Genomic DNA, 20471 nt, shown 5'->3' with positions numbered 1-20471 from the left:
GAAGTAGGAGTTGTTTATCAATACCTGCTTCTGGCTTACACTTAATATCTAGAATATTTTAATCTCCGCCAATCCATCACTTACTGGAACATGTGATTCCTCCAAATCACTAATAAACCAGATCAAGTGAAATTACATGAAAAGTATTTGTTGATGAAAAGTGTATTTTCAACTAAGTTTAAAGCCGCAAACACCCTCCTCCCAAATTCTTACAATACATCTTGTTTAACAATAAAATCGAGCTGCTAAAGCAACTGCCGTCTTTACTCAATTCAACTACATTCATGTACATGTTTCTTCTTCATCAGGAACAAACAATTAGTAACAAATGAAAGAGATCATTACATCAAGTGCCCTTTTAGATCACCCCAATTAAAACTTTAGTTTAGCTGTATTTTAATTCTAAGATACCAAATTCTAATTTTCTGCTCTGATTGCTCTTGTTGACTTATCTTTGAAAGATGTACTCTCAGCGCAAAGCCTAGAGATTATTTAGCAAGATGCCAATGTTGGCACCACTTAATGTGTTGATTGGTTGTATTATCAGTAGCAGTTTAAAATAAATTACTATTAAACTATTATTGTCCTTGGCTGACAAAACACAATATTTTGGTGTTCTTTAAATATGAAACAATCATTATGAATAAACATGGAGAATAATACTAGAGTGTAACACTGATGTGTGTAATTTCATATTAAGAATTGCTGCAAAGTATGAAGCTGCTAAAAGCATATTACATTTTCTATTGAATTTCTACACCACACTTCCTCCCCCAACCTTTTCTTTTTTCATACTTGCTGCTAACGTAGCTAATGGTAATACATTACCTATTGCTGCTGATTATGTCTGAAAAATATTAGCTTTTTGGAGCCAAGACCCACTAGGGACTACTTATAAGCTACACAAAATTAAGTTTCATTTTTAGAAGTTAAATCAGTGCACATCAGTAGGCGTCCAATGTGAAAAAAATCTGCACTAGAGCCAAACTGATGCATATGCAAAAGTGCTGTTACTGCCAATGGCAGCTCTAATGCAGAAATACTGGAAACATTCAATATCTCCCTGTATTCAATGCAGAAAGGGGTGAGAAAAACAAGTAAAAAGTACAGCATTTAAAAATCATCAGTGCCCCTTGGAACGGGAATAGCAACTTCAGAGTTGCATGAAATTCTATTAATTCTCCCAGTGGATCAGCTGTAAAAGATTATACAAAATACAGTATGTCCAACTTGCATTTGCTATGGCTAATCCTCTAACCTGATATTAAATCAATATGCTGCCAATGACAATGGGAAATGCAGTGCAACACAGGACATTAACAAAAAGAAAATATTTCCCTTTAGGGAAGGTCAGATGTTATGGAGGCTGGATAATGATAATTGTAGTGAACATGCTCAGGTTCCAGATTTGTTTTTAATACAGTACGGCTCTATCTAGAGCCAGGCTTTAACATGGCACGCTATTCTTCCCCTCTATGTCACTGCTAATACGTTTTTTTTATTTCAACGTAATGTCAAAACCGGACAGTTTTCCTCTGGAGTTTTATAGATCATTCTGATTTGGTTTGTTTACTTCTTTACTTTTAATGCACTTGTTTTAATATTTTCCACTGATAAATTCTTCAGAAATGTCCCAAATAATAAGTTAAGATGATAGGTGGTTGATGTTTCTTCACATTCTCCCATGTATCTGAAAACACCATCATGTTAGGGCAGTCTACTGATCCCACAGGAATTAAGCAGATATCAAACCTCAACTCAGCTCTAAAGCCAGTATTACCCGTCATTATTTTTAAAAAATGCAAATAATGGGTTGCCTATTTTGAAAGGGCTGGAGGGAAAGATATACACAGAAGCTTGTTCTATTTCTAGCTACCTCTCCAGTGTGTTCCACCTAACATAGTTAGCTACACAGTTATATGTGACATCAAAATGGTCTTACTAGCTAGTCCAGTGGTCTCTCTAGAAGATTATATCCTGTTTCCAGCAATCGCCCATAGTGAGTGAAAAGGGAAACTATAAGAACAAGGCATGCACACAGTAAAGTTTCCTGGTCAGACCTCCCAGCTTCCAGAGATAGTTAGCTCAGGGGCTTCCTTTTGCAATATTAGCTATAACATTGCTTCTTTTTTAGTGACGAAATTCTATATAATTTGTATGCTGTCAGCATTAAAATTATCTAGTGAAAGTATTGCAAAAAACAAATTTGATATATACATTTTAGTTAACTTCACAGGTTAATTTTTTAATATTTGCTATTCATAACTGACTTCTGACTTAGTAACATAAGCAAGGTAAGATAACACAGCTTGACTATCTCTACAGATGACTCCAGAAAGATGTTTTTGTAATATCTCAGATTGAATATCTCCGTCACAGGTAAAGGTATATTGCACAAGTATAAATGCCATTTTTCCATTAATAATTTCTGTTAAAAATAAAACCATTGTCTTGAATTTTAGCAGAAGATAAATAAAATAACGTGAAGTAAAACTGTGGTTTTTTACTTTATCCAGTGTTTGCAGTATTTTTCTCTTGTGTATTTAGTCATAGATGGTAACAGTGCAGGTGACTCACAGCAATAAAGCCAGTAGTTTGCTTTGGTTTCATAGGGGAATTTAGTTTGTAATCATGCATTTCTTTTATTAATATCAATGGGCTACTTGCAACTTATTTTACATATCTCTCTAAAAATACTTAGCAACAAGACTGTCAATACAATACAGTCTTGATAGAAGAATATAGTGATCAGGGTGCAACTAATTCATCCCTTAGATATTAATGGAAATTCAGCTCAGGGACAATAAAGATTCAGACTCTAAAAGCTTAAAAGAACATTACTATTACCAAAGAATATTGCAGTATTGTGAAAGTCTGTGGCTGTAACATACTTTGGCATAATCGGGCCATGAATCAAAAAGGTGAACTTATGCGAGGGGCATGGAAACATCTTTAGCCTTCTCACTAGCACCCACACAGCATTTTGCTGTGACCCACCCTCCATCACCCTTCATCCTCCCCTCAGCTGCACGCAGACTTCCAGCATTTAACCTGGAAGAAATCAACAAATATACATTGGAAAGGAACAGACATATCACTTAATTTAAGCTCTCTGCAGAAATTTATTTTCTCTTCTTTGTAGAGGTGCAGATGCACATCAGAATAAGAAAATGTGTCCCCAATCTAAATTCTTTATTTTATGTGTGTATTTGTTTAATTGTGCTTTGCTACAGATTATTATTTGCTTTTCAGCAGTCCCCAGCAAGAAATAAACTTCGGTTGTTCAGGGTACCCTATATTATTATTATCTCCTCTTTAAATGTACAAATAATTAAACACTGTATTTTTGTTTCAATAAATATTTATGCAGAAGTAAGAAAAAACATATATATGATCTATAAAAGGAAATAAACCTAACTAGCAGCCCCTGGTGACAGCAATAGAAACAGTCTTGTCTAGCATTTGCCTTAAATTACAAATTAGTGATTTGGAGCTACCCATTCAACTTTAGTATGGATGGAAGACACAGACTCACTTGTGTTTAGTGGCCAATTTTAAAGGATGACTCAGACTCCTAAAACAGAAGTAAGTAAAGTTAGGCACCAAGTTCAATCACCTAAGCTCTTCAGCACCTGCAAGTCTTCTAGCACATTTTGTTTTCAAATATCAAGCTTTTAGAACTTTTTGCTCACATACCCCAAAGCACCGTCCCCATGGCAAGGTTTAGGATCCTCCTTACCCAGACAAAGGTCAAAATTAGAGCTCCTAGTGCCCATACAGTACCCTAATCCTGTTCTATTTTAAACTAGGACAGGCTTTACAACCTCTTCCGGAGGCACCCAAGGTCTATATTACACAGATGCTCCGATCCTGCACCTCACACAACTGAATATACACAAGGGGATCACAGCACAGATATCTACCATCATGTCCACACACATTGGTGTAACCAGAGGCTGCTTGCCTATGTATTCATGTGACCACCATATCCCTAAAACACAGGCAACCTCCACCACCACATGTGGCAGGTCGTGTGTGCACCCCAGTCCCATGACCTAATGAAGGTGTACGCTTGCATTTCACAAGCAGACGTATACCCTTTCTGTGAAAGGACACATCCATATTTTCATCATGCGTGATCCTGGGGAAAAAAGAACAGCGTTTACCTAAATCACTCATCTCGCCTTGGCTAGGTTTCTGCTCTTTTCTGTTTCAAAAGCACCTTAGTACTGGAGGCAGGGAATGGACTGTAGGCCAGATGATCTTTTCTAGAAAGATCTGCTCCATTGCTAGCATAGCTGCAACAAGAGAACGGTGAGGCATCTTACTGCTCCACCTCCCCATTGAATCCACACCTCTCTACTGAATAGGATGCAAAATTCTTCTGGACCAGAGGAGAGCAAGGACGTATTTACCCAGTGACAAGAGTCCTTCTGACTCATGTACTGTAACACATCATGGGTTTCAGGTAATGCTTACGCATTTCTTAGCAAGGTCACTTGCAAGCAGGCACCATACTACAGAACTTCCTCTTTCCACAAATCCCATAAACTAGTTTGAACTTGTAGTCAAATACCTAAAACTCAGCTCTGAAAGTGTCAGTACCACAGTACTAACTCATCTCTGGGCCTGGGGTAGCCCCGACACGTTGCAATAACTGTTAGGTATGGAAAACATTTTAAATGGCGTTGATTAGAGAAACTGCCACTATTGTGCATAGGTTATTGTAATAGACTCTACTGTTTTAAAGAGAATACTTCACTTTTTCTACACAGGTGGGAAAATCAAATTACCTTTTTTTAAAAAAAAAAAATGAAGCATTTTTTCTAATATTATCCTGACAGATATTAAATCTATGCGGGGAAAAAACACCTTGACGATATATGAAAGGATTCCCAGAGATCTGCAGAAATCATGTAATGCTATATGGGGACATACTGAAAAAATCCAGACAGACTTATGTCCCACCTGTTTACCCTGATAGATGATTTATCATGTTGTGGAACCTCAAGGTAAGGAGCAGTAAGTACAAAAGCACAGTGAGAGAAGGCATAAAGTCGTCTCTGGTTTCTTCACAATGTTGCCTTTCATTTTAGCTCTTCATCCCAGATAAGATTAGGGGGATTTTATTTAAAAAAAAAAAAAAAAAAGCAATTACTGAATTTCACGTTCACATTTTCTGTAAAACAAAACTGAGTGCATTCTTGGCAAATTAATCCTGGTCATTTATCCTGAAGTAGTGCAGCACTCTCATATTCAATCACAAGATTAGCTAACCTGTTGATGCTGAATGCTTTGCTCATTAGGTTGCTGTCTAGAGACATTGAGTGCACACATTTGTCAAAAAAATTACTAAGAACTTTCCTGTACATGCATGCACAGCTAAAACATTACATACTTTGCTAACTGTATTTCTGCCTTTAGAAAAAAATTCATTCTTTACCCGTTGCAGCAGATCTGTTAGAAGAATGCTAACTGTTGCAGAATTACCTTAGTTTATGATTTAAATATTTAAGATCCTAAGTCTCAGAACCATAAAAAGCAGTCACAGATATGCTCTTTCAGACCAGGCAGATACAGCCATACTTAATTCTTAAATAGCAGTATTTTTTCATTATTAGCTCTCAAAGCATCACTAATGAATGGACTGTATACTTTTCATAAAACAAGTCTGAAGTGCCATAAACTTTAATAAGATTGTTTAAGAAAGTAGAGTGAACAGGATTTGGCCCTACTCTGTCCTAGCCTTTGCTGAACAGAATATAACTGATTTTATGTATTTGCAGGAATGAGCAGGAAAAAACATTGTGACAAATATATTAGAAGTCAGTAGCTGCACAAACAAGGCTTATCTGGAAGGTGTCCCTGCTCAAGCAGAGGGGGTGGATGAGATGATTTCCAGACATCCCTTCCAACCCCTACCATTCTGTGATTCTGTGAGTACAATACGGCTCCACTACTTCCTGTGTAGGGGAATAGACAGGGATCGGTGACCAGAAGATCACGGGATGTGACGGAAAGATAGACTCCTCCCCATAGGAGTGGCAGGAACAGGAAGCGCAAGAGCTATATAAGCATGTGACGCAGCTAAATAAACGGACATTTTGTATCCATCATATTGATGTCTGTGCATCACTGTCCCCAGGGTGGGTAGAGCCCTGTGTCCCGGAGACATGCGGCCCAAGATAAGTTCTCCCGTAGAAGCGTACAGCAACATTCCTGCACAATAATTTGGCTTCTGCATGCAACGTACAACCATATGGTTGCAAAAGTTGCATCTGGGGAACACATGATGATGAACACTGTGATTATCACTGAATTTGTCGACAAAAACCCCCTTCATTCTAATATGAAACACCAACATTGTGTCTCCAAGCTACATGCTAGTGTATACCTTAAATAATACTTGAATCAGTCTGTACTGTACACACAACAGACATAGTGACTACCCAATAGGAAATCTGTAGAAAATTTGGTAATACCCTTTGAAGTCTATTCTTTGAAGACAGTACTTTAAGTGAAGTGAGCTTATTTATAAAAGAAGTGCTTTTTTGTGAATGCTTTTATGAGAGACACATTTCAAATAGCTTTAAATATAATTTCCACCTTGGCACTCCAGCAATTTAAAATAACTATTTATTAAAGAAATGTTTCTCTGCTTAGTAAATGAGATAAAGTTAAACAGTAAGATACATTTCATTAGCCTGTAATAAAAAGAGCATTTAAGACAAATGTTGTTAAACACACCAATGTAATTCTCATTGAATTCTCTGCTGCGGTTTAATATACAATCTGTATTTTTATGTACTGTATCTGACAGCTTCTAAATTCATTTGTTTGCTGTGGTTCCTTTAAAACCTAAATTGCTAGAAAGTTTCAGTAAATTAGTTGATCCAAATAATCTTATGAACTAATTAAGCTAGAATGGTTGTATTAATTTAGACAAATCTGCAACTGGCTCCTCTCCATCCCTTTAAGCTGATCTACAGAAAGGCCTACCTGGATGTTAGTCAGAAGGGTCTCTATGGAGGACAATCCATCAGGGAATAGAAAAGGAGATGGAAAACCCGGAGGTAGTGGTTGCCCATGCCCAGTTAGAGAAAGTTTGTCAAGGCTGTCTCTTGCGGTTGGTGTGGAGAGCGGGGTCTCATCTGTATGTGATTGAAACAAAAATATAGAACAAGTTACGCTTGTCTGTTTTTATTAGACCTCAGTAATGGCTTCCCTAGTGGTTTCCAGAACATTTATTGCAAATTGGTTCCTGCTATCAGGAGAAAATGCTTTCTGCTGAATTTTCTTTAATGAAAAAGCTGTGGAGATACAACAAGATAACATTAATGAGTAACTTTATAAGCCTTTTAAATGCAGTCTCTAATGAGACTGAGTTTACAGTGCCACAGAATCTTTTTAAAACAAATATTATCTCACATATACTTGTGATAATATATTCAGGCTGACTTTATGGGCACCTTCCCAATTATCTCATTTTAGTTTGTGTTCTATTTGGATTGACAATAGCATATTTTCTAGCATGACATATATTTTGTATACGAGAAGGATTTGAATACGAGGCTTCCCATACAATTAACCCTTCCCGCTCTTAATGGTTTCTCTTACAGCTCAGAAGATCCTGCAACGCCAAGAAAAACTACAGTTCCTCAATGTATTTTTAATCAAGAAAGTACACCTGATTCCCACTATTAAAACATGCTCTGAACAATACATGAAATTAACAGCATGGTTACAGTCACTGGCCTAGTTTTTTTAAGCACGGACATCTTCTAACAATTAGTGCTAAACTCCTTAGCGGGATCTTTGTAACAATCACATCTGATCAGTTCTGACATCACAACGCGAAAAAACTCGCACAGCTTGAAGACTTCTAAGATTAAAGCTTCACAGATAATCTGTGAACAGATTATAAAGTGAGTGAAAAAAAAAAAGGAAGAAAACGCCCACAATTAATAGAAACTTCAATACCCTTTTTTTTTTTAACATTTTGGAATATTTTTAGACTACTGTTGATATGATACAGAAATTTAGGTCAATTTCTTTGCACCAGATGTTAATCTGAATTCTTCAAAAGGAAAACTATCTATACATATATATAGATACATATATCTATACAAACTTTTCTTACCAAGGGCTCAGTCACTAACTGACACATATCGATCTATCTCAATACAGTACAAGGACATCAGAATGTACTCTTGGTATTATGCAGATCTCTGCATAGCTATTTGACCACAGAAGAGTTTGTCAGACTTGTTCTTTTCCATCTGAGCTTTGATCTTTATAAGACACATATGTTTTGGGGTATTTTAATTTCTCTTTCTTTCTGCGCTTGAATTAACTATACTTTGACTAAATAGTTATACTTCTCTAGTTATCCTAACATGTACATTAGGAATTGTATTATACAGAAGTTCTGATCCTAGTTGCTTAAAAAGAGCTCTCTCTTTGACCAGGGTGCAGTATTTTCATAAGTGGACAGAGTCTAGGACCAGGAAAACTGAAATCTGCAGCACCAAGGGGTTAGAGTGAAGGCTTTGAAGACCCCAGGACCAGAAACCCATAACTCTGAGTCCCAGTTCATTCCAAGAGTCCCCATCTACCGCCACTCCAGAAGGAACCAACCTCCATCAACCATGTTCAGGTGCTGATTTCTTGCCCCATCTCCTCACTAGCTCTGCCGTGCTGGCCAGTATTTACAGTGCTAGAGTAAAAGCCTCATCCACTACGTCCCTCCACAGAAATACCCAAACAGGCATTTGGACATCTCCTTCTGCGCTGGTACCTCTTAGCTCTTTTTATAGCCAGTGGAGAGAAGCAGATGCCAGTTTAAGGCACTAATATCACCAGCACCCACTGCAGCAGACAAATCTTCCTCTAGAAGTGCCTAAGTGGACTAGCTCAGATGGAGAGATCTACTTTAGGTGAGATCAGTCCTACCGTGGAAGCTGTTCTTCCTACTTCACTGTGGCTCAGGCTGAGAGTAGCCGACACAAGGAGTAAGACCCTGTTTCATGTCCTCTATTTGTCACATTTGTGTTCTCATAAAGTCATCATTCAAAGCTTTGTGACATGAATTGAAGTTGACCAAAGAAAGCTTCAGCCCATTTGGAGTCATAAAAGATTTTTTCATCTATATTTAAGTTTTCCACTCATGACAAAGTGCTGAGAAAAACTGGCTATAGATTACTGAACTATTTCCTATCTACCTTACTGAGATTCAAAGCAGGCTCTGAAAAATGTACTCTGTGGATGTATCCTCTGTCCTCGTGCTACCCCACAGCAACATGGAGATCTCTGTAGTCATTTTGTAGTAACATACTAAATTTGGCCCTAAATCTGAATTGTTTCTTCCCAACTTCTAAAATATTACAGAAGTATTCACCACTTCATTAGGAAAAATAAATTAGGTATTCCTGGGTATTACAAACTACCTTTTTGTTCTCAGATCATCCTGCTAGTTCATCTTCTCAAATCCTATTCTAGTGTGAAAAATCATTACCAAATGTTTTTTCCAAACTGCTGTCAGATTTGTTATGCTTTCATTAACCAAAAGAAACAATCCAAAACTTTTAAAAAAAACTGGTGAGACAACAGATTGATAAACACTACACAATATTATTGCATAGCTGAAAACATTTTTTTTTCCTCAGCTGCAAACACAGCTTTCCCAAATGATTCCTACCCAACATTTAAAAAAAGGAAAAAAAAAATTACAGAACATCATCTTTGTTACTTCACTGAGGTTTTTGGCTAAAGACTTCTTATATCAGTGGTTCCGGTGAAAGTATTGGACTTGCATGTATAGCAAGAAAGAGTCTAATCCCTAGTGTGCACGGTGGAGCTGATTCATATAAATAAGAAAGTAAACTGAAAAAGGGACATGATTTGCCTCTAGGTTTGTCAGAGAAACGGACCAATGACCTCTCATACTTTCTAAGACAACTTAGAATCTTACTAATAATTTAGGTCTCAAATTGTCAAAATATTTTAAAACATACTAGATAAAACTGACCCACTTAAAATTTCCTTAGGCCTTAGTTCATTTAAAAAATATGCTCTTCCATGAAATTTTTGAGATACAGAAAGCTTCTAACACAGGTCTTGGCATAGAAATTAAGCAAGGGATTACATGTTTTACTGTATTACTCCTTTAAAATTATATATACGTTAACTTTGCTGTACTCTGTGCATGCTCAAAACATGTAAAGTTTGCAGAGATTTTACAAACAATGTGTGGCGTGGTTTTGCAATAGGCAAAGTAACTCAAAAAAGGTTAAAGTTATGCAGAATGGTATGAACTCAAAATAACATCCAAACTCTTATAATAAATAACAGAAACAAATTTACACTGAAGGGTAAGACTAGAGAGCTGAACTTACTATGAACTTATTTTAATGAAACGTCAACTCAGAAAAAAAAAGTCAGACTAATGTGACTTTGTTTTCTTGATGTCCCATGTGAAATAAACTTTGAGTGCGAGTATGTTTGAAACAGAGCAAATGTACATATTATACACAGGAAGCATGGATGTTTGTGGATGTGAGATAAGCAATGATTGAGGGAATCTTGAAAAATGCATTTTTAAGAAAAACCACATTGTAAACACAGCCAATTAAAACATAACCACATATCTTAGTAGCAAAATAATACGACCTCTTGCAAATAAGGCGTTTTTAAATCTTCCACATCCGCAGAAGTCCTCTTTTCTCAATACAATGATATATCTTTGTTTCCAAATAATCATTATCCTAACATTTTCTAAACTGTTGCAAAAGAGCAACTAACATTCCTCTTACCCTACTAGCAGAGCAATGCTACAAAAATGATGAGCCCTTGCTGGGAGACAGGCATTTTCACTCTGAACGCATCAAAGGAAGCATTTGAAGACAAGCCAGGGCAAGAGGGGAAAGAGGGTCAATCTACAACTCCATTGTCGGGACTGGGAGCACAACAGTGTAAAGAAAAGTGGAAAAAAAAGAAAGAACAAGGCAGAACAAAGAAGTGTCCGGGCCTGCCTGGGCTTGTGCTGGGAACTGAGATGTTATAAATTAACAAATAAACAAGGATAAGACAAGCTGTTACCCAAGCCTCTACAGTATTTGAGCAGAGATGAATATGTGCCTTGACATACGAACTAAATCACCGTAATAGGCAAGTCTCAATGCGACACATATCTTTAAAATATTTGTAAATGCTACATCCACTCCATCCATTGTTCCTCAATTTCCAAAATTCACCTGTTTTTGTTCAAACCAGATTTTATCTGCAAACAGCAGCTGGTTTGGGCCAAACACAATGAACATTTTTCACTGTATTTGGTTTGTTGCCATTCTATTTTATTCTTTCAACAGATAACATGGAAACAGACATCCTGGAAGCTGTGACAGCTATTTAAACAATAATAGATGAATAGAGGTAGCCATTCTCTTGTCTTTGTTCCTAAAGCAAGTAGGATAAGTTCAGACCAGTCACCAATCAAACTGGAGAATATTGATATTGCCAGGATTTGAAAGCAAGCGATAATAGCTGGCTCCAAAAAATACTATACAGATTACTGCCTTTCTGTAATCATTTAATGGTTTTTTGTAATGTATCTTGATGCTTTTTTGTTCTCTGTAAAATATTTCACACGTATTTGTTCCTCAAACGGGCTCATTCTTACCATTTGAATGATGAAAGAGGATCCTGTTTTCACTTTTTACTATCATAAATCTGGTGCATACATTTTTGTGGAAACAATCTATTCCATTTGGCTTAATATGATTTTGGTTTATATCGTCAAACATGCTTTAGTACAAAGTTTTGTATTTCACCATTCTCAGAGTTAGAGGTTTCAGGTGTGAGAAGCTCTTCTATTTAAATTCATCTCTAACTGTTGATTTATATTATTACAAAAGAACAGGGGGTCCCACATGCTGAACTGAAATGTTTACCAACTTCACGCAGATTTAAGAAAAAAAAAATCCTCTTGCTCAATTCCCATGTCATTTGGCTGCTTTATAGATTTGGTAGTTCAAGATTCACCCTGCACATAACTAGGGGCAATGCAAGATGACCGCGAACTGTAGAAGGACTGTACTAAAACTAACCCTTACAAAAATAGTTTTTGATTCAATCTACATTTTGGTTTCTTCTTTTTTATGCTAAAAACAGTTCTCCGGGGCACCCAGATACTCTGAAAGCAAAACATTTGCAACTGTGGCAGCTGAAAATAGGGGGAGAATCTAAAATATTCAAATAGACTGACTAGCTGGTGGTTGTTTCTGTAACATTCCGAACAAGCTGGTGCTCTCACAGTTAACAGTACCATCGGAAATGCTGTCCAACGAGTTCTATTTCTTGGCTCGGTATGTTTGCCTGAGGACTTTGGGAATAGTAACTCACCAATAATGAAATATGACTAAAAGATTAAAAGCTTACATGGAAAGGACCATAGCTACTAAGAATCTGTTTCTTGGATGTATACATTGCACATGATGGCTTTATACCTGGTGGAGTCACATATACTTGTACAAATAGGTCTTAGAGAATTCATACATCTCTGTACCACTACCCTTATGGACCATTTTCATAAGTGGCATGGCTTCAAAATATGCACACTTTCACTCCATATAAAAGACTACACAAGAATACAAGTATGTAAGAATCTAGTTTTATACGTCAACTTTGGAAGTAGGTTTAGATGCCCATCAGTAGTAACACTCATATTTACTGACAGTTTGGTCTGATTTTGACCACTGAAAATAGAATATTCTAACTTCATGCGTGTCTTTTTTAGAAAAGAGAGTTTCAATTAATACATTTCCAGTATTTCTTTAATCCTTTTAAAGAAAATGCAGTCCCTACACATCATTCTTCACTGCTGCACAGGGTCTCTGAGCATACTGCAGCTGGAGTTGCCTCCCTGATGGTAAATTAGAGCCAGTGGGAGAATCACCCCTTGAACACAAGATTAGGGGCCTCCCTTTCTCCCAGGTTCAGTGAAGTCCCTTCTATGCTGATACCTTGTAAGCCAATTTACCTATAAACGCAGAGGAAAAAAAGGGAACATGTTGCTGGCTGGAATCGAGACGTGGGGGTTTAGAAACAGGGATGACTTGACAAGGAGACAGGGACTAATCAAGAAGTCAGGGAATGCTGAGTTGAGAAAATAGGGAAGAAGGACAGTCAAGGTGGCCGAACACTTTGGAAAGGGATAATAGGATTGGGATTATGTGGTGAAGGAGGGGAGAAAGAGTGCCCAGGAGCAAGAAATTTATACTGACTCAGCAAGAAATAAGCAAAACAGCCAAACCGTGTTTTTTAACACAGCGTATTTTCTACAAGTAGTTCTTGTAGTCTTTCGCTAACTGTGGTTCAATGCAAATGAAATCTATAGCTGTCAAGAGCAAATATGTTCTTTGAAGCAAATACGTTCTTTAAAGACCATGCATTTTAGTTTTGTTAAGGAATTACTGGTAGAACATCACTATAAATGAATGGAAAGAGTTGGCAAAATATACCCAAAAAGCAAAAATGTAATTAGTGGTGATGTTCCAGCTGTGAGGATTTCTTCAGGCTTTTTGGAGTAGATCAAGTTGAGTTTATTCTTCATTTTACATGTCCCTAGGAGGGCCTCAGAGTCAATCAGCGCAACTTATCTAATTTTCTCTTTCAATAAAAGGATTATTTTAATAACCTTTATCTTATTTTGCAGCCTATTACTGATTAGGGCCGGGTCAAGCAGTATTTGCTGATTTATTTATTCTAAGGATCTCACAATATTTCAGAATAAATTATCATTCATATTTTTAAACAAATGTATTTCACTATACAATTGAATGTTAAAATGCCAGTGATATTTCGACTTTGTGTACTTTGGCATCATAACACATGATGTGCAAAACAAAATTATATCGTTTCTCTGTCCCCGTAACAAAAATTATCCTGTTCACTCACACAATTTTCGCACAATTTTTTAAAGTGCATAGAACGGTCAGGAATAAAAAAGAAATGGAATAGTCAGAGATGATTCTGTATATATCTGGTAATTATATAGTACAAATGTCTTGAACACCTGACAGCAACTCACATTAATTAACCCAAAAGAAATATAAATTCCTTAAAGATAAAATGATGGTTAGAAATGTACACTAAATATTTTTATTGCATTTTTTAACAATGTATTAGTATAAATACAAGGCGTTTTAAAATATTATAACCTGGAGTTCGTAATTATGAGAACTATGTCCATTATTTCTTTTTTAAAGATCCTTATATGCTACTGGCAGGGATCAGATGCACATTAAGGCCATCTGTGCTTTGGATGCTGAAAAAAGTGTAAGTGTATTTTACTGGTTCATGTCAAATGTCCCAATTAGTACTCTGCTAGCTCCACTCCTTCAGCCAGGCAATACTGAGTGCTAAAAAGAATGTTTCTTGGCTTCGTAGCAATTCTGTGAGAACTGCTTGTACGCGTAAGTGTATGTGAAGGGTTGTGTAAATGTGTCTCCCTATAGGTTCACAAGAGCCACTCTGAGCTTTTTCTGAAGTCGTGCTGAAGGGCGTGCATAACCGTCTATGTAGTAAAGGGATACCTGCTTAGGAAACCAAAACCCACCATTCATGATACTAGCCATTTAATCTTTACTGCGTTGGCTACAGAAGCTGGCTCCTTACCTAAGTAGCCTGACTGTACATCTAGCTTTCCTAAATGTATGCAGAATCAACAGTCAAGCCAAGTATTTTGCGTCTGAGCTAAATTCCTGATTAACATCAAACTTTAAATTAGGGATTGGACTTAAAGACTGCATAATTAATGTACACTAAACCTCACATTTTCAAAATTATGGACATAAATATGCATCTCTCAACTGATAAAAGCAATACACAAGGCAATACATCCCCAGTATGCATACTTATTTTTGTGCTGCTTGTTCCTCCCTATACTTTAACTGTCTCTGTATGGCTCCTGCAAAACACAGAGGAAAAAAACTACAGAATGTAACAATTACATTCTGCTAGATTTTATTGGATCATTTCAGGTGCCACATGACTTGAATTAATAGGCCTCTGGACACGTTTCAAGGAAGTTGAAAAACATCTCTTATTTTGGGATTTAAGGTGATTTAAAAAATAAGGAATATCAATAATACTAGCATTTTTGTCATTGTCAGCTGAAACTGTAATGTAATTTTTTTGTTAGCACAACAGTAGTGAGAAGAGAATTCTTGATAAGAACACAGCTGGTAACTTGTAACTCTCTGAAGATGAAGGTTTTATGGTAATACCTGGAACTGCATTGTTTCACACTGTTTTCCTTGGTCTGTGTTCAGTTAATAATTCTAATATTCATTCTCTTCAAGAAAAAGAAAAAAAATTAAGTCAACATTTTCAAGAAGTCCATATCTAGCCATGTTGCAATTATGGGGGACTAAGCATCAATGCTCCAGCTGCCTCGTCACATGGCCCATGTTCTTGGTAATCGGCTGACAGCATGAATTGGATGCCCAAACAGAAAGTGAATAGGTGGCGATGTGTCTGTGCAACATTCGTCAGCTGTCATTCATTAGGCAACACATAACCTGTCCCACGTCCTCATCCCCAGAGTGCTGGCAAGCATGAGGTTGACCAGGCGTGCTTGGCACCTGGTGTAAAGTGGTCACACAGAAGCCAACAGTACTGCATTTCGCAAATAAATATGTCAGCGAAGTTCAACAGAGAAGACAAAAGAGGTCTAAACACTTTGCATTTACGGTAGTTTATACTGGTCATCTGTTCCAGCAGAAAAATATTTATTTGGTCAGAATTTGTAAAAATGGATCTATTGACTAATGTAGAGTGTTTTGTCTAACTGAATATTCATGCAGAATACTGTCATGTTCGTTCTTAAAATAACATGAGAAAATATCATATTTTAGATAAATATATAAAATGTTCAGTGACAGTGTTTTCTGCAGAAACCCAGTATTTTTAAAACATGTATACTTATATTCACTTCACTTTCCTGTAAGAGTCTATTAATAGTCATGATTTTAAGAACTTATTTAATAAAAAGGATACTATCAAGTACCTCAAATAGTCAGACTGACAATATATTAGTTAGACTACTGAATAAGATGACCAGTCTCAAAATGCACAGCAAGACAGAAATACAGTAAGAAAATCTGTTCCCAAGCTTTGTCCATGCCAAATTTCCTACTCCAGATGTATTAGTGCTTCACTCTTAGAGCCAAAAATGCCAATAAAATAAAATAAAATAAAATAAAATAAAATAAAATAAAATAAAATAAAATAAAATAAAATAAAATAAAATAAAATAAAATAAAATAAAATAATCAAGAAATAGTCAGATGGACTCGTCCAACACAACTGTATTGGGCTATTGGGTAATATGCACAACGCATATTCAGGAAAATGCAATGGCTACAAATGCATTGGAAATGCACGGGAAGAAACTCTGCTTTGAAAAGAAAGTACCTAGGGGACTGTGTTGGTCAAGCCCCGCCGTCATGCTTCTGAGAGGTTAAGGTAACAGGTGCTTTATCATCACTAGTTCAAAAATATCTACTTTTTGCTTAAATACCCAAATGGCAATACACACTTACTTTTTAGAGAAATATGTGATCTAGTAACTCCAAGATCTTAACTTGTCTCATAGCTACTACAGCAACTGTTACTGAACTGAAAACAAAAGGATGTGAAGCATCCCATTTTGAAAAAGTCTCATCAGGAAGGGTACAAAATGAATGACATGTTTTACTATCGCGAAGCAGTATAGCACAGAGGCTTCCTTAGATTTGAGGCTTAAAAATGATTTCGCAAGAATTTTTTTAACAAATATAATAAACGTCCTTAACGCGCCTATCTGTGGAATGGTTCCAGTACTCAGATGCAAATGTTGTAGACAGTAATTGATGTACATATTTTGGATTATATGGTTATGATATCCTAATAGAAATTTGGCTGTCTGCCTATGGGAGTTCAACATGAGTTTCATAGTTTATAGCATCAGAAACAGTCCTTTACAATATTATAGCCATATTTCTCAACCCATTGCCTATAGATTATATCCCAATATCTGATTTTCACAGAAATCCATAATAATAAACAAACCAAAATCCCTAGACCCCAGAGTGCTCAGAACCAAAATTCAGAATGAAAAAGCAAGCATTTTTACATCTGATATGATTCCTCTTGCAATTCATTCATCAAACATCTGCAACAAGCTGCCAGAATGTGTCCATTAGTGAGATTTCTATGGCATTCAGTAGCTTGATGCTCTCTGATAGAATAATGTAGAAGTTTTACCTCTAATGTTTTCTGCTCCATTTGAGGCATCCACTTTAAAGTGAGATTTGGCCTGCATGTGTCTTCATGTCTTGGAATATGTAATTTATGCTAATATATCGGAATACGTATTAGAGAAGACAAAAAAATATCCTTTATGTACTTATACATTATGGTTCACATTCAGCACTGATTTAAGAAGATACAAAATATCGTGGGGTCATCGTGTAATCTGGATCAGTTTGGTTGACATTAACTACAGAAAATTAAGGTACCTTACACAGCAAACATGCCACAAACTTGCTGTTAAATTAAAATCTTTCCCAGGATCCAGTTTAAAACCTTAATGCAAATTTAATATTGCATTCGGCCTTTTATTTATATGCTATCACAATATCAAGGAAATACACATTGTGACTCCACTACAGGGACAGACCTTTTTACTAATTCTGTTTCTCATCAAAATTTCTGCAACTGTTTCATTGTTTATGCCAATAACTTATTTGAAAATTTATTTATTTCATTCCTTAAGAAATTAAGGAATTCTTTATTTCATTCCTTAAGCAAGTACAAATGCTATGCAACAGAAGCAAATAGAAGCAAATACAAATAAATGCTGTGCAATAGAAGCAAAATACAAATCCTAAGATCCATTCAAATGCTCTCTGCTACTTTATGGTAATTCATGTATGTGGTAACTGCAGAAAACACAAATCAAAAGATCTTTACCATTATGGTACTGTGAAAACAGTTACTGCTTAAACAAACTGAAACATATCGCACAAGCTTTATTATCTTAAACTGAGGAGGTCAGTATATATTACGGATAATACTTTTATTCAGGATCCTGATAGTAGTGTGGGTTTCAGCCCACCTAGAAAAAGAGCACCCAGAAGATTGAGATGATCAAGTAACAGCAACTCTAGTGATATTTTTTCAGTTTTTGAAAGGAAGTCTGTGCTACTGATGAAGGCTGCTCTTCTACCAAATATCAGTACAATTCAATGAGTTCATAAACTAAAATCTCAATTCTTTAATTATTTTCAGAACAATTTTCCTTTGTTTTCCCTTTGTCCTAGCTTTTCTGTAACTCATCATATTCTGCTGTTTCCTACAACCTCTTCCTTATTTCTCAAACCTTCTCCTTGGTAACACTAATTGTTTCTAAAATTTCTTTGTTTCATTAGTTTCTTCCCCTTCCAAGATAGTAATACGTTAGTCTGCTTGTCGAAATTTCAAGTCTAACTAAAGACCAGAGGAGAAAAACATAGAGTTAAAGAAAAGGAAAAGTTAGTGACAGAAATCTGAAGGGCGAAAACAGCCTAAATATCTCCCTATTTGCAAAAACAAAACAGATCTTGACTTCTTTTCTGCTTGTTCATTTTCACATGTACAACTGTGAAAACAAGATCTAAATAATTTTCAAAACAGATAAGAAAGTGGAAAGTAAGTTCTTAAAAATACATCTTTAATTTATGCTCCATCTTCCTATATTTTGGTATAATCATAACTGGAATGGTCCTGATCTGATTTTTTTTTAAAGCATAAATAATTCAAGCCAATCCAGTTATGTTTACATGGGAATGTGTAGGAAGGTTCAACATCAGGTCCAGTGGTTCGAAATATAATAATCATTTTACTGAGCTACTTTACTGTCACTTTGGTCTATAAAAGAAGACACCACAGTGTACCACCATGCCATTTTCAGTGCGGAAAATTAATGAAGATTTGTTGAATACAAAAGTAACAGACATCTTAGACATCAACACAGCAGAGCTTCAGCTAGCACAGATCTTTTCAGTTTTGTAGAGGAAATAAAGTTGAGTCAACAATCTAGTCCTATGCTTAACCTCAGTTCCCCGAAAGATTAGGAGTACAGGAGAAGCCATTTCTAAGTCCAGGACTTGCCTCACAACTCTTACACAAAGTCTTAAATTTGTGTTTCTGGTTAAGAACAGGAGAGGGAAAAAACCCACAAGGGATCACATTCAGCAAAACTCTGCTTTAACCCTATCACTGTTTTTGGCTGATCCATCTTAGCACAGCACTAAGGGTGGTATTGTACAGTCCCACTATACAGCGGATGTTAAATGCAAAGTAAAATAGTCAGTTGTAAATGACTCATGATCCACTTTATTATTTCAAAATAAGCCCTGATTATGTATATAGTTTGGACTCTGCTTGAAAGCATCATATTAAACCTAAACAATTGATCCATTTTTCAATGCTTTTGTGTGTAATGTATTATGTATGTTTTTACATTCTTCTGTGTAAAAGGCCCTAGTGTATGAGAAATGTTTAGAGTTTTGAGTGCTCCACCCAGTCCATATGGTAGGTTTGCTCTGTGTGTAAGACCTACCTTTTTCCACCAGGTCCATATGGCAGGCTTAAGCTAGCCAGGGCCTTCTATCCTCCACAGGGGCCATATGGCAAAGAGAGCTTGGTGAACACTCCTTTACCTAGTATTAATATTTTATGAGTCTCTAGCACATACACATACATACAGACATGTATACAGTGATCAGACTGGGTGCAAAAGACTTAGCTCCTGAAAATACTTTAGCCACATAATCAATACACCTATGACAATACGATATGAGATGGGGATTCTGTTTTTTCTGTGTTATTAAAAAACTGAAAACTCAAATAAATAATTTATCAAATTATTTGTTAAACTCATCTGATGGTTTTAAACATTTTGACAGAGTATTATTTAATTATGCTAACAAACTGGTAGACATGCTTACAGACAACAGTTCGGTACTGGTTTCTGATATTGTCTCACAAGGACAGAACCAGATCCCTTGAATCCACCCACTACCAAAGTGTGCATACAATAGACAGTGAAAATATTTGTTTAAAGATTCTTCTCTTTGCTGCTGTACTAATAGCAGGTTTTGAGCAGGTGACTGTTCTCTTACTATATTTAAACAAAGTGGCAATAAACCAGAGAAACACTAATTCAATATAAACTATATGCAGAGAGATAACTATTTACAAGTCACATGTAAATAAGTTACTATTTCCTGCAGACACAATACCTCTACCCTTACTACTGGAGCAAAAGCGAGAGAGTACGATCTGAAAGCCCCAATATCTTCCTTCTACTGTCTGTACGTTTCCTGTACTGGCAGAACCAGACGCAGGGCTACAACATGAGTAAAACAGTTGCACTGGGTTGGATGATT

At 36.3% G+C, this 20471-nt stretch overlaps 1 protein-coding gene across 6 annotated transcripts in view; it reads right to left on the bottom strand.

Annotated features, from left to right (window-relative positions):
- Positions 1–20471, bottom strand: part of DACH1 (dachshund family transcription factor 1) — a 364327-nt gene that overhangs the window by 43573 nt on the left and 300283 nt on the right. For all 6 annotated transcript variants that reach the window (XM_064440761.1, XM_064440764.1, XM_064440762.1 and 3 more), the window contains one exon: positions 7000–7151. In XM_064440761.1, the coding sequence (XP_064296831.1) occupies positions 7000–7151 (152 nt within the window). The remainder of the gene's footprint in view (positions 1–6999; positions 7152–20471) is intronic.

Source organism: Phalacrocorax carbo, chromosome 1 (assembly GCF_963921805.1).
Source record: "Phalacrocorax carbo chromosome 1, bPhaCar2.1, whole genome shotgun sequence".
Classification (NCBI taxonomy): domain Eukaryota; kingdom Metazoa; phylum Chordata; class Aves; order Suliformes; family Phalacrocoracidae; genus Phalacrocorax; species Phalacrocorax carbo.
The sequence above is the reverse complement of the archived record's forward strand: the minus strand, read 5'-3'. Positions and strand labels throughout refer to the sequence as shown.